Source organism: Vespula vulgaris, chromosome 7, assembly GCF_905475345.1.
Source record: "Vespula vulgaris chromosome 7, iyVesVulg1.1, whole genome shotgun sequence".
NCBI classification, from domain to species: domain Eukaryota; kingdom Metazoa; phylum Arthropoda; class Insecta; order Hymenoptera; family Vespidae; genus Vespula; species Vespula vulgaris.
The window spans coordinates 1,608,584-1,621,410 of record NC_066592.1 but is presented as its reverse complement, the minus strand read 5'-3'; the positions used below and the strand labels follow the sequence as shown (position 1 = coordinate 1,621,410).

Genomic DNA, 12,827 nt, shown 5'->3' with positions numbered 1-12,827 from the left:
GAATTATATCCTTACTCTATATCGTATATATGTTTTTTCAAACGTGCCTCCTCTTTACGTATAAGTAAATATAAAATAAAAATTACGATTACGTTGTAGTTTAAAAAGCAGAATTTTCCGAACAAAATACTTAGAAATGATGTCAAAAACGTAAAAAAAAAAAGCTAAATGTATGAAGAAAAAGATTGAAAAAATTCTGCAATTCCGAGAGAATTATGAGAAAGAACCGATGGAGTCATATTCTTCATGAATTAATATATATGTACAAAAGAAAAAAGAAAAGAAAAGAAAAGAAAAGATAAAAGAAAAGGAAAGAAAAATGAGTTTAGCTGTCCGAAAAGCGAAAAATGGTAATAAGATAGTGGACAAAAGCATCGGAGAGGGATAAGAGAATAGAATAGAGGGGGTGAGGGGGAGGAATGATGGCGGAGAGGAGAGAGGAGAAAGGTTTTTTGAGGCGGTCGCAAAGAGTAGAAGAAGAGGGGTTTCAAGAACAACGGGAAGTGCAAGAGCGAGCAAAGACCGTAGTATTCGCGCGTCTGCTGACTGTTCTGTGTGGCACGAGTGCGAACGTGAGGGGTGTAGAAAGGGAAGGGGAAAGGAAGGAACGTGCTCTCTCAAGGCGAAATAGAAGAGTGAGAGAGATAGACTGAGTAAGAGGAAGAGAGGGAGAAGCGCGAGAAAGGAGTGGTGGGGGGGATAGGATAGAAGATCGGCAGTGGTGGGGAGACCGAGAGGAACCGACGAATCGCGAGCGAGAGGGGAGAAGCCACGGGCAGTGGGTGCACACGTACAAGGCGTAGTGACTGCACGCCGAGTCGGAACGCGGAGCGAGCGTCGAGCGAGCGTCGAGCGAACGTTGATGTCGCATTTCCGTGCTGTTTTTCTACACGCTGATATTAAACCAGTTAGAAGAGAGTCCTGTTCTCAGTGTTGTCTATTTTAATTCAATCGTAAATTCAAACAATGGCATCGGACGAAGAGGTGGAAGAAAGCTACGCGGGTGAGTGATCGGAAGGGAACACTGTCGCCGAAACCGCCGGAAAGTTGCGTGTCCTCGTCGGCTAGGCAGGACGCGCGCTTTTCGTATGATGGCTGCCATGTCAATCGCTTCTTGTTGTTTTTTTTTTGTTTTTTTTTCTTTTTCCTTTTCTTTTCCTTTTTTTTTTTTTTTTTCGCTTTTTTTTTTTTTTTTTTTTTAAACATATTTTTTCTTGCTCCTGTTCCGCACCAAATCGACAATACCAAAAGCATCGAAAGAAGATTTTTGTCCTTCGTCCGAATACGATCTTATATTTCGAAGTATTCTTTTCTCCTCGTCTCCCCTCCCCTCCCCTCTCCTCCTCTGTCTCGCTCATTTTTTCTCTTCTCTCTCTCCTTTCCTCTCCTCTCTTTCTCTCTCTCTCTCTCTCTCTCTCTTCCTCTCTACCTACCTACCCTGTCTCTCTTTCTCTTTTTATCTCATCTTTCTTGCTCGAATGCCGATCGCTGTTCGATTCAGAGGCGCGAGAATCTATTTCTTCGGACATTGTTTTAATGCTTTCTAAAAAGTTCAATAACATTTACGATTGTCAAATGGTGTTACTACGTTAACATTTCGCGCCTTGTCCAAGATTGATCGATCCGACGATCGAGTGTCATGGAATATGATTCAACGTTCGGAAAGCGATCGGCGTTTGACCGCTGACCGCGTGCCGGAAAACTTCCTTGAAAAACCACATGGATATCTTGTCCTTTAGCAACTTTATAATATCTTTTATATTACTTAGTTTATTTTATTTTATTTTATTTTATATATATTTTTTTTATTTCATTTTTTACTGTCTCAGCTTTGTTTACATTTCCAATCCCACACATTTATATTTTCAATATAAAAATAAATGACTTTTTTGCGATCACCGTTCAAATCGAGACATAAGTTTTGACGCAACTATTAATAAATATACGTCAATAAACAAATTTTCAATTATAATCGTTGGTACTTTTATTCGACTGTCACGAAAAAATGAGAATTTTTAATCGAACATATCTGTTTTGTTTTATTCAATCTAGTGTTGTTATCAGTTTACTACCGTTGTTATTACTTTTAATGTCCCTCTTCCCCATCTTCCGACGTATACATTATTACTATATTATTGTTCTGCAATTACTATTATTACTTGTACTATATTTTATACAGTAGCGAATGTGAAATTATTTAAAATATGTCGCAACGAGTACTCGTTAGTTGGTGATATTTGTCGGTATTATTATTATTATTATTATTATTATTATTATTATTATTATTATCATTATCATCATCATTATTTTTCTAGGTAGTAACTCCGTGACGCTCGCTTCGGTTTTTGAAGTATCTAGTGCAGCTGTGTGTACTTCGTGACTGACACACTTATAGGGTTGTTATAATAGCCGGTTCGTGTACGCGATTATAAAATATTCAGAATCTTATAATTAACCTCTTTTCAATATACGAGCTATCATTTTTTTCTATAGATTTGTTTCGAAATTATTTCGGAAGGCTTACGGGATCGATCGAGAGTACGATAAGATTATGAATAAATACTTCGTATGCGTTATGCCCTTTGAAAGAAAATGGCGGACGCACACTCGCACAAAGCATTCGCCGAACGCGGATTAGTCTGTAATAATTTGTACATTTTTGTTAAACTTACTTGTGCATAATACCATGCATTCGTTATATTCGTAAACCGATTTTTCTCGTGTTTCTTATCATCGACAAGTAGTCATCGTAATAGTTTATAAAGATAGTGAAAAATAGCTTTTATATAAGTTTTAAATTTGGTTTAATAACCGTCAATCGTTCCTTTCAGGTATTAGAATATGGATGGTTAGTAAACGCCGATCTAACGCATATATTTCTGTCATAAATAGTAATATTTCTATTTTGGAGGGAAACTTTCATTTCTGTTGTGTGATTTGTTATTGTGACATTTTGAGATGTTTTAATTTGTTGAAATTTTTTCGAATATTATATTTCTATTTTAATCATTATTTTAGTTTCATAATACTTCATATTTTAATAGATTATTGTTGTAATATTTCTTATACTGTTACATTTTATTGATTTTGTCAGAGTTCAAGTGTGGTTTTCATTTTTGCCAAACCCAACTTATAATCACCATTCACATATTGATTTTGTCTGCTTAATACATATAGGAACAATATATATATATATAATATATATATATAATATAAATGTATATATATATATATATGCATGGATAATAATAACCTGTAGAATAAAGCATTAGTTCTTTTAAAAAATCAATTGCTTTTATTTCATTTTTTATATTTAAATTCAATTGATTTCTCTGGATTTATGTATATTTAAATTTATTTTATCTTGATCTTTTGGTTATGTTTTATTGAAATGTTATTAATATGAAATGTTTAGGAGAAGATGATCTGGATGAAACTGGAGGTCAGGTTTCTAATATTAGTCAACAAGTAGATGGCTCATCTGATGCAGAGAAATCTCCAATATTAGTAAGTGGTTTTCTTATATGTATATATATTTCTTTTTTCTTCTAATTTTAAATGAACTTATACAATTCCATATATAAACATTAAATGTACCTATTTGTAGGAAGAAGATGATGATTATGAACCTGAGGAAAGAAAAAAGAAGAAGGGTAAAAAACGGAAAGCACGCAGTGAGGATAAAAAAGGCAAGAAAAAGAAGAAAAAGAAAAAGTCTGATTCTGGAGATGTAAATATTATTGTATATATTATACAAGTACTTTTTATATGTATATCTGTTTTTTCTCGCAATAAGTGTTATTTGGAAAATATTAGGAAAGTGATTTCGGTGGTGGAGATGTTGGCGATGCAGCAGGTGATGACAGCGACTATGCAGGCAATAGGAAGAGCAGAAAGTCTTCGTCGAGGAAATCATCGAGTCATAATGAGTCAGCTACACAAGGGCAGGAACCCACAACTGGAATGCCAACAATAGAAGAAGTGTGCAACACCTTTGGTTTAACTGATGTACAAATAGAATACTCTGATGCAGATTTTCAAAATTTAACGACATACAAACTGTTTCAACAACATGTTAGACCACTTTTAGCAAAAGAAAATCCTAAAGTAAGTGATTTTATTATTTAGAGAAAGAAAAATAATGTCTTACTTTTTTTTCTTTTCTTTCTTCCTTTTTTCTTTTTTCTTTTTGTTTCTTTTTTCTTCCCTTTTTTTTTTTTTATTCTCAATGTTCTACAATTTATTTCTGAATGCATTATGCACAGGTTCCCATGTCCAAACTGATGATGCTGGTAGCAGCTAAGTGGCGAGACTTCTCCGAGCTGAATCCACACACCCAACCGGATGCAGATGCGTCGTCTACAAACGTGGATGACGATAGCAGAAATGTAAGAACAAATCGCAGTGGACCGGTGCAAGAGGCCGAGGATGAAGAGGACGACGACGAGGATAGTGATCGAAAAAGGAAGTCTAGAGGAACTAGGGCTAAAAAAGGCAAAAAAGCATCTAAAGTACCAACGCTTAAAATAAAACTTGGAAAACGTAAAAGGGGAAGTTCAGTATGTGATTTTTAATTGATTGCAACAATTCCGTGACGTTGTGCAATTAATTCGAGTTATGTGTTGCTTGTGTAATTGGTGTATTTCCCTTAATTAGGATGAAGAGGCGGAGGGAAGCGGGGCAGGGTCTGATCGCGATTCCGACATGGAGTTCGAACAAATGCTGGCCAATGCAGAAAAAGGATCTGGTGGGGATGGAAACATGAAGGCAGGCGCAGAAGAGGGTGAAGTGGAACCACCGGCAGAACCTCCTGTTCGCAGAAAGGCAAAGACTAAGATCGGCAACAAAACTAAGAAGAAAAAGAAGACAAAAACTACATCTAAATTTCCAGATGGAGAAGAAGGTCTTCAGGTAGTTTAGCTTATAAATTTATATTTGCGACGAAACAAAATATATTTATTTTTATTCGGCGGTATAAAGAATAAATTTTCTCTTTCTCTATACTCAGACTGATCATCAAGATTACTGCGAGGTGTGTCAACAAGGTGGAGAAATCATATTATGTGATACCTGCCCAAGAGCATATCATTTGGTGTGTTTAGAACCTGAATTAGAAGAAACACCAGAAGGAAAATGGAGTTGTCCTCATTGCGAAGGAGAAGGTATTGCAGGTACCTTCCTTGGACTCCCGATCCCTTTTTCCTACCCATCACATTTGTTCAAGTATACTGTCAAATTTATATTACAAATTGTTTATTATCTTCATTAGGTGCAGCAGAAGATGACGATGAACATATGGAGTTTTGTAGAGTGTGTAAAGATGGTGGTGAATTGTTGTGTTGTGATAGTTGCACAAGTGCTTATCACACACATTGTTTAAATCCTCCCCTGTCAGAAATTCCAGATGGTGACTGGAAATGTCCTAGGTGTTCTTGTCCGCCATTGCGTGGCAAAGGTAAACTGTCCTTATTTTTGTAAACTTATTAAACGATTATTAAACAATATTAATTATCACCATTTTTTGATATTACTATAAATTACTTTAGTTGCAAAAATATTAACGTGGAGGTGGAAAGAATGCCCGGAAACGCCATCAGAAGAACCTTCAACAAGCAAAGCAACACCAAAGCAACGTAAAATACGCGAGTTTTTCGTAAAGTGGGCCGATATGTCTTATTGGCATTGTGATTGGGTCACAGAATTACAATTGGATGTTTTCCATCCACTTATGTTCAGGTAATTAATAGACGATGGATATTCATTTAGTTGCTTGAATTATAGAAAGAATAAGATGATTTGAAAAAAAGAAAAAGGAATAGTTACTTCATTAGATTCTATTTTCAGAAATTACTCGCGTAAATACGATATGGATGAACCGCCGAAATTAGAAGAACCATTGGATGAAAGTGACTCTCGTGTAAAGAGATTGAAAGAACAAGATGGTGCTACTAATAGAGATGAATATAATTTAGAAGAACGATTTTATCGCTATGGTGTACGTCCTGAATGGCTCGTTGTTCATCGAGTCATTAACCACAGACTTCAACGAGACGGTCGAGCGATATATCTTGTTAAATGGAGAGAACTAGGCTACGATCAAGCTACTTGGGAAGATGAACACGAAGATATACCAGGATTGAAACAAGCTATAGAATATTACTTAGACTTAAGGGCAGCAAATTGTTGCGATGGTAGTTCGTCTCGTAAGGGTAAGAAAGGTAAGAATTTTTGTATCTATGAGTATCAAAAATATTATTGCGATCTTTCTTCTTTTTTATTTGTTTGTTCTTTTTTAAATAATACAATAATACTATATTAGGTAAGGGTAAGAAGTCTAAAACACGCGAACTCATTGATGACGAAGAGAGAACACCGAAACGTTACACACCACCGCCAGATAAACCAACTACCGATCTTAAGAAAAAGTACGAACGTCAACCGGAGTATTTGGATCAAACAGGAATGCAGTTACATCCTTATCAATTAGAGGTAATTGTTCCTCTATTATATGATATTTAACAATGATTAATAATTGAAAATAATTCATGATATTGTTTTGTGCGTAGGGCTTAAATTGGTTGAGGTATTCATGGGGACAAGGCATAGATACTATATTAGCGGATGAAATGGGTTTAGGCAAAACTATACAAACCATAACGTTTTTATATTCTCTTTATAAAGAAGGCCACTGTAAAGGACCTTTTCTTGTATCTGTTCCACTCTCAACGATTATTAATTGGGAACGTGAATTTGAAACTTGGGCACCTGACTTTTACTGCGTTACCTATGTTGGTTAGTACAAGCTAATTTTATCAGTAACTACTTTTATATCACGCGTGCAATTATCACATGTAATAAAAATCTTATTATCGTGTTTGAAATACAGGTGACAAAGATAGCAGAATGGTGATCCGTGAAAATGAATTGTCCTTTGAAGAAGGAGCTGTTCGTGGCATCCGAGCATCTAAGATTAGATCGTCTCAAATAAAGTTTAACGTATTATTAACAAGTTACGAATTGATTTCCATAGATTCAGCTTGTTTGGGTTCGATAGATTGGGCTGTACTTGTCGTAGACGAGGCTCATAGATTGAAATCGAATCAGTCGAAATTTTTCCGATTACTTGCATCTTACAATATTGCATATAAACTTTTGCTAACCGGTACACCGTTACAGAATAATTTAGAAGAATTGTTCCACTTATTGAACTTCTTATGTCGAGACAAATTCAACGACCTAGCAGCATTCCAAAATGAATTCGCTGATATCTCGAAGGAAGAACAAGTAAAAAAATTACACGAGATGCTTGGACCGCACATGTTGCGACGATTAAAAGCTGACGTCTTGAAGGTTCGTTAATTTATTTACATATTTTTATTCGTCTATCTCTTTTTTCTTTCTTTTCTTTTCTTTTCTTTTTTTTTAATTCCATCATGAATCATTTTAACAGAATATGCCAAGCAAATCGGAATTCATAGTCAGAGTTGAATTATCACCGATGCAAAAGAAATATTACAAATACATCTTAACGAGAAACTTCGAAGCTCTTAATCCTAAGGGTGGAGGCCAACAAGTATCTTTATTAAATATAATGATGGATCTTAAGAAGTGTTGCAATCATCCCTACTTATTTCCCGCTGCATCGCAAGAAGCACCTACTGGACCTAACGGAAATTACGAGACATCGGCATTAATTAAAGCTGCTGGAAAATTAGTTTTATTGAGCAAGATGTTAAAGAAATTAAGAGACGATGGTCATAGAGTTCTTATATTCTCTCAGATGACTAAGATGTTGGATATACTCGAAGATTATTTAGAGGGAGAAGGATACAAATACGAGAGAATAGATGGTAACATTACAGGTGCACAGAGACAGGAAGCTATCGATAGATTTAATGCTCCTGGTGCACAACAATTTGTGTTTTTACTTTCGACGCGTGCTGGTGGATTAGGTATCAATCTGGCAACAGCAGATACCGTAATCATTTATGATTCCGATTGGAATCCGCATAACGACATTCAAGCGTTCAGTAGAGCACACAGAATTGGTCAAGCCAATAAAGTTATGATTTATAGGTTTGTCACTCGTAACTCTGTTGAAGAAAGAGTGACGCAAGTAGCTAAACGTAAAATGATGCTTACACATTTGGTTGTTCGACCAGGCATGGGTGGTAAAGGTGCTAATTTCAGCAAACAAGAACTCGATGATATTCTTCGATTTGGTAAGTTTTAATTGGGAGATATATACACACACACACAAACTAATGTTTTGTTCTTATAAAGTAAAAAATATTAAATCGTAACTTGCTTTTCTATAGGTACCGAAGAATTATTTAAAGAGGAAGAAGGTAAGGAAGATGAAGCGATTCATTACGACGATAAAGCAGTAGCCGAATTGTTAGATAGAAGCAAGGAAGGTATTGAGCAAAAGGAAAATTGGGCGAATGAGTACTTAAGTTCGTTTAAAGTTGCCTCTTACGTTACGAAAGAAGGTGAAACCGAAGAAGAAGCAGACACCGAGATTATTAAGCAAGAAGCTGAAAATACTGATCCAGCGTATTGGATCAAGTTATTGAGGCATCATTATGAGCAACAACAAGAAGATATAGCTAGAACACTTGGAAAGGGTAAAAGAGTTCGGAAACAAGTTAATTATAACGACGGTGGTGTCACGGGTGATCAAGGTGCAAGAGACGATCAACCGTGGCAAGAAAATTTGTCGGATTATAACAGCGACTTTAGTGCACCGAGTGACGACGATAAGGAGGACGATGACTTCGATGAAAAGGGCGACGGAGATTTGTTATCTCGTAGAAGTAGACGAAGATTGGAAAGGCGAGATGAAAAGGATAGACCTCTTCCTCCGTTACTTGCTCGAGTAAATGGTAACATTGAGGTATTGGGTTTTAATGCTAGACAACGAAAAGCATTCCTAAATGCTATTATGCGTTATGGTATGCCTCCGCAAGATGCATTTAATTCTCAGTGGTTGGTACGAGATCTAAGAGGGAAGTCAGAAAAAAATTTCAAAGCTTACGTTTCACTTTTTATGCGACACCTTTGCGAGCCAGGTGCCGATAATGCGGAAACATTTGCCGATGGGGTACCAAGAGAAGGTCTTAGTCGACAACATGTTTTAACGAGAATCGGCGTAATGTCTTTGATCAGGAAAAAGGTCCAAGAATTTGAACACATTAATGGATATTATTCCATGCCAGAAATGATTCGTAAACCGGTAGAACCTGTAAAGGTAGATGCTACTGGTGACGCAGCAACGGGCACTAGTAGTACAAGTGCAACACCTGCTACTTCGAACGCACCTAGTCCCAGTCCTGCTGCTACGCCAACGCCCACGTCCGCATCTGGCACGATGACTAGTGAAAATAACAAAGCTAATGCTGACTCATCAGAGACAAAGGATTCCAAGGACGACCAAAAGGAAAAAGAGGTTTGTAAAGAAAACTTTGACGACTTTTAACTGTCCACCATTTTTCCTTTTTTTTTTCTCTCTCTCTCTCTCTCTCTCTTTTTCTTTTCTTTTTAAATTTTCTATGTCATTAGATTCATTTTCATGTTTCCTTTTAGGGTAATGATTCTAAAGATCCCAAAGAAGATTCTAAAGACAAAGAGGAGGATGACGGTAGTAAGGATAAAGAAAAGGATAAGGAAGACATTAAGAAGGAAATAAAAAAAGAAATTAAAAAGGAAGAAAAGGAAATGGAGATAGACATATCGGATAAGGATAAGGATAAGAATGATGGAAAGGATGAGAAAGGTTCGACAAAACATGATGTAAAAACGGAGACAGGAGACAATAAGCAAAAGGAATCCGAGGAGGATGTTGTTATCGTTAAAGACGATGAAGAGGAAACGGAGAAACGAGAGGTATTTTTATGATCGTGAAAATAATGTTTTCTTTTTTTTTTTGCGAACAGTCAAGGTTTTTCAACTTGATTGTAATGAAAAATTAATTATAGGATAAAGATACGAAGGAGAAGGATACAAAGGACTGTGATTCTGAAATACTTAAACCTAAGCGTAAATTCATGTTCAACATTGCTGACGGTGGTTTCACGGAGCTGCATACTTTGTGGTTAAATGAAGAAAAAGCTGCTGTACCTGGTCGTGAATATGAAATTTGGCACCGAAGACACGATTACTGGTTATTGGCTGGTATCGTCACTCATGGATACGGTCGTTGGCAAGATATTCAAAATGATATAAGGTAAATGAATGAACTCTGATACTTATTCAATACTTCTAAATATTCCTTGAGTCGCATATCTCTTACAAATGATTTGTGTCACTTATTGCAGATTCGCAATAATTAACGAACCATTCAAGATGGACGTGGGAAAGGGTAACTTTTTAGAAATAAAAAATAAATTTTTGGCCAGGCGTTTCAAACTTCTGGAACAGGCATTAGTGATAGAAGAACAATTGAGGAGGGCCGCGTACCTGAACTTAACGCAGGATCCCAATCATCCTGCAATGAGTCTCAATGCCCGATTCGCCGAAGTTGAGTGCCTTGCCGAATCACATCAACACCTTAGCAAAGAAAGCCTTGCTGGCAATAAACCTGCGAATGCAGTACTGCACAAGGTTCGTCAATATCAACAAATTCAGAGAATTAATTTATTATTATTGATATGTTTTATTTATATTATGTATATATTTGTATGATATTTAATATAAATTTGTATGATACTAAATTAGATTAGATTTCTAACTTTGTATAAATTTGAAATGATTATAGGTATTAAATCAATTGGAGGAATTATTGTCTGATATGAAATCAGATGTCAGTCGTTTACCAGCAACATTAGCACGTATTCCTCCGGTTGCTCAAAGACTTCAAATGTCCGAGAGGTCGATATTGAGCCGATTAGCCGCAACTGCTCCAGGAGGTAATAGTTCTCAAGCCGGTCAAGCTGCGTTATTGGCACAACAATTTCCTGCAGGTTTTTCTGGAGGACAATTGCCGGCCACGTTTGCAGGAGCCGCCAATTTTGGAAACTTTAGACCACAATACTCAGTACCGGGTCAACCACCTCAAGGTTTTACAGGTCAGTGAGACCGATTCCCTCGCTCGAACAAGAACAATTGTTAACTTGATACGAAGAGATGATTCTTTCTATCGTAGCTTGAACATAAAATGTTGAATTCTTCTAAAAGAATTCGAATATTGGCGCTGGTTGCATTAATTCAACAATAACAACAACAACAACAACAACAATAATCGACGTTAACAACAACAACAACAACAAAGAATATTGCGCTGTATTATTTTTTTCTCTTACAATATGATTTCTAGCAGAATTTTCATTATGAGAGGTGGTAAGATTTGAGGATTTTTAAAGCGTAATACACTTTATTATTAAATTACATTATACCTGTATTTATTATATGTACATTCGGCAACTAGCATCAAGAGTTCATGTTTTATATCAATGCAAGCGGTTTTTACCCAAGGGACATGGATTATTTTTTTAAATATATATATATATATGTATGTGTATATATATATGCATGGCGTGTATACCTACTACATCATACATACATACACACTTATTACACACATCATACATATATCATATATACATACATACGTACGTACGTATGTACATACACACACATATATATATATGTGATATTAAGAATGATTTATATCTCTCGATCGAGCCGCTGTGTATCCATGTAATATTAAGAATACGTTTTACTTAAATTTATTTAAGAACAAATAATTTTATTTGGAATTTACAACTTTAAGGTGTGCTGATTTAAACGATGTATTCTTGTAATTTATTCGTAACAAAAAAAAAAAAAAAATAGTGACAATAGTTCGCTCGGATGCAAAAGGAGTTAATTAGCTAACTGGCGTGTAATAAGTGAGAAGATATAATCAGGAGTCAATAATTTCTTCGAATTTCGTTATGGAAATTCGTCAGGATATAATACGAAATAGGGAAAGAGTGCGAGAAAATAAAAAGAGAGAGAGAGAGAGAGAGAGAGAAAGAGCAAGAGTGAAAAAGAAACAGAGCGCGCGAGAAAGAAAGAGAGAGAATGAGAGAGTATAGGACATTGAACAAAGGCAATCATTTTAGTTAAGACTGACATTTGATATTGTATCCGAGAGATTGTCACGCGTGATGTACTATTGTAATGCACGGGTTATGTTGTTAGTTATATGACGATATATATATATTTTTTTCTTTTTTATTGTATCTCACAATTCGATGCTCGGTCAATTTTTCAAGTCAAAATAATATTATATAATAGGGGTAAGGTGAGTGAAAAAAAAAGTTTGTATGATCCGGAGGAATAAATTTACACATTCACCAACATTTCGTATAATTCGAATAGAAGGAACACATTGAAAGAAGCTGATAAAAACGATGTACCGTTTTCACAATATGACGTTTTTAATAATCAACGGATTTAAAATTTGCAATATAATAATAATAAATAATAAATAATAATATTAATAATAATAATAATAATAATAATATTCATCATCACACACACACACACATGGATGTCATATACTTACAATAGAGAAGAAAAGTAAATTCTTTTAACACTGTACGTCTACAATATATGCTTCGAAATTTTGTCTTCTACCTTACCTAAGTTTAGAACTAATTCTAATAATAATAATAATAATAATAATAATAATAATAATAATAATAATATTTGTACATACATTGTCGCGCTGCAATTTCGAAAATATCATAGTTGTAAATGGAAAAAAAAAAAACAAAGTATCTCGTGCCCTCATGCACTATTACACATTGGTTGGACGACTAATGTATTACATGAAACGAAAA

At 35.3% G+C, this 12,827-nt stretch overlaps 1 protein-coding gene across 8 annotated transcripts; it reads left to right on the top strand.

The window, feature by feature from the left end:
• The first annotated feature begins 141 nt into the window (after positions 1-141).
• On the top strand, positions 142-12,585 carry LOC127065227 (chromodomain-helicase-DNA-binding protein Mi-2 homolog). 8 transcript variants are annotated; one of them, XM_050997289.1, is made up of 21 exons: positions 142-1,003; positions 3,416-3,507; positions 3,608-3,742; positions 3,817-4,107; positions 4,266-4,559; positions 4,657-4,911; positions 5,009-5,171; positions 5,270-5,455; positions 5,547-5,736; positions 5,845-6,218; positions 6,320-6,489; positions 6,567-6,792; positions 6,887-7,350; positions 7,451-8,222; positions 8,319-9,448; positions 9,586-9,885; positions 9,978-10,225; positions 10,317-10,602; positions 10,757-10,907; positions 10,962-11,066; positions 11,144-12,585. In XM_050997289.1, exons 1-21 carry the CDS (start codon positions 967-969, stop codon positions 11,146-11,148), a joined length of 5,874 nt encoding a protein of 1,957 aa, XP_050853246.1. In that variant the 5' UTR covers positions 142-966; the 3' UTR covers positions 11,149-12,585. The 8 variants fall into 8 exon arrangements, with proteins under 8 accessions (XP_050853246.1, XP_050853245.1, XP_050853240.1 ...); XM_050997288.1 differs by having other exon boundaries at positions 10,962-12,585; XM_050997283.1 differs by having other exon boundaries at positions 10,757-11,066.
• The last annotated feature ends 242 nt before the right edge of the window (positions 12,586-12,827 follow it).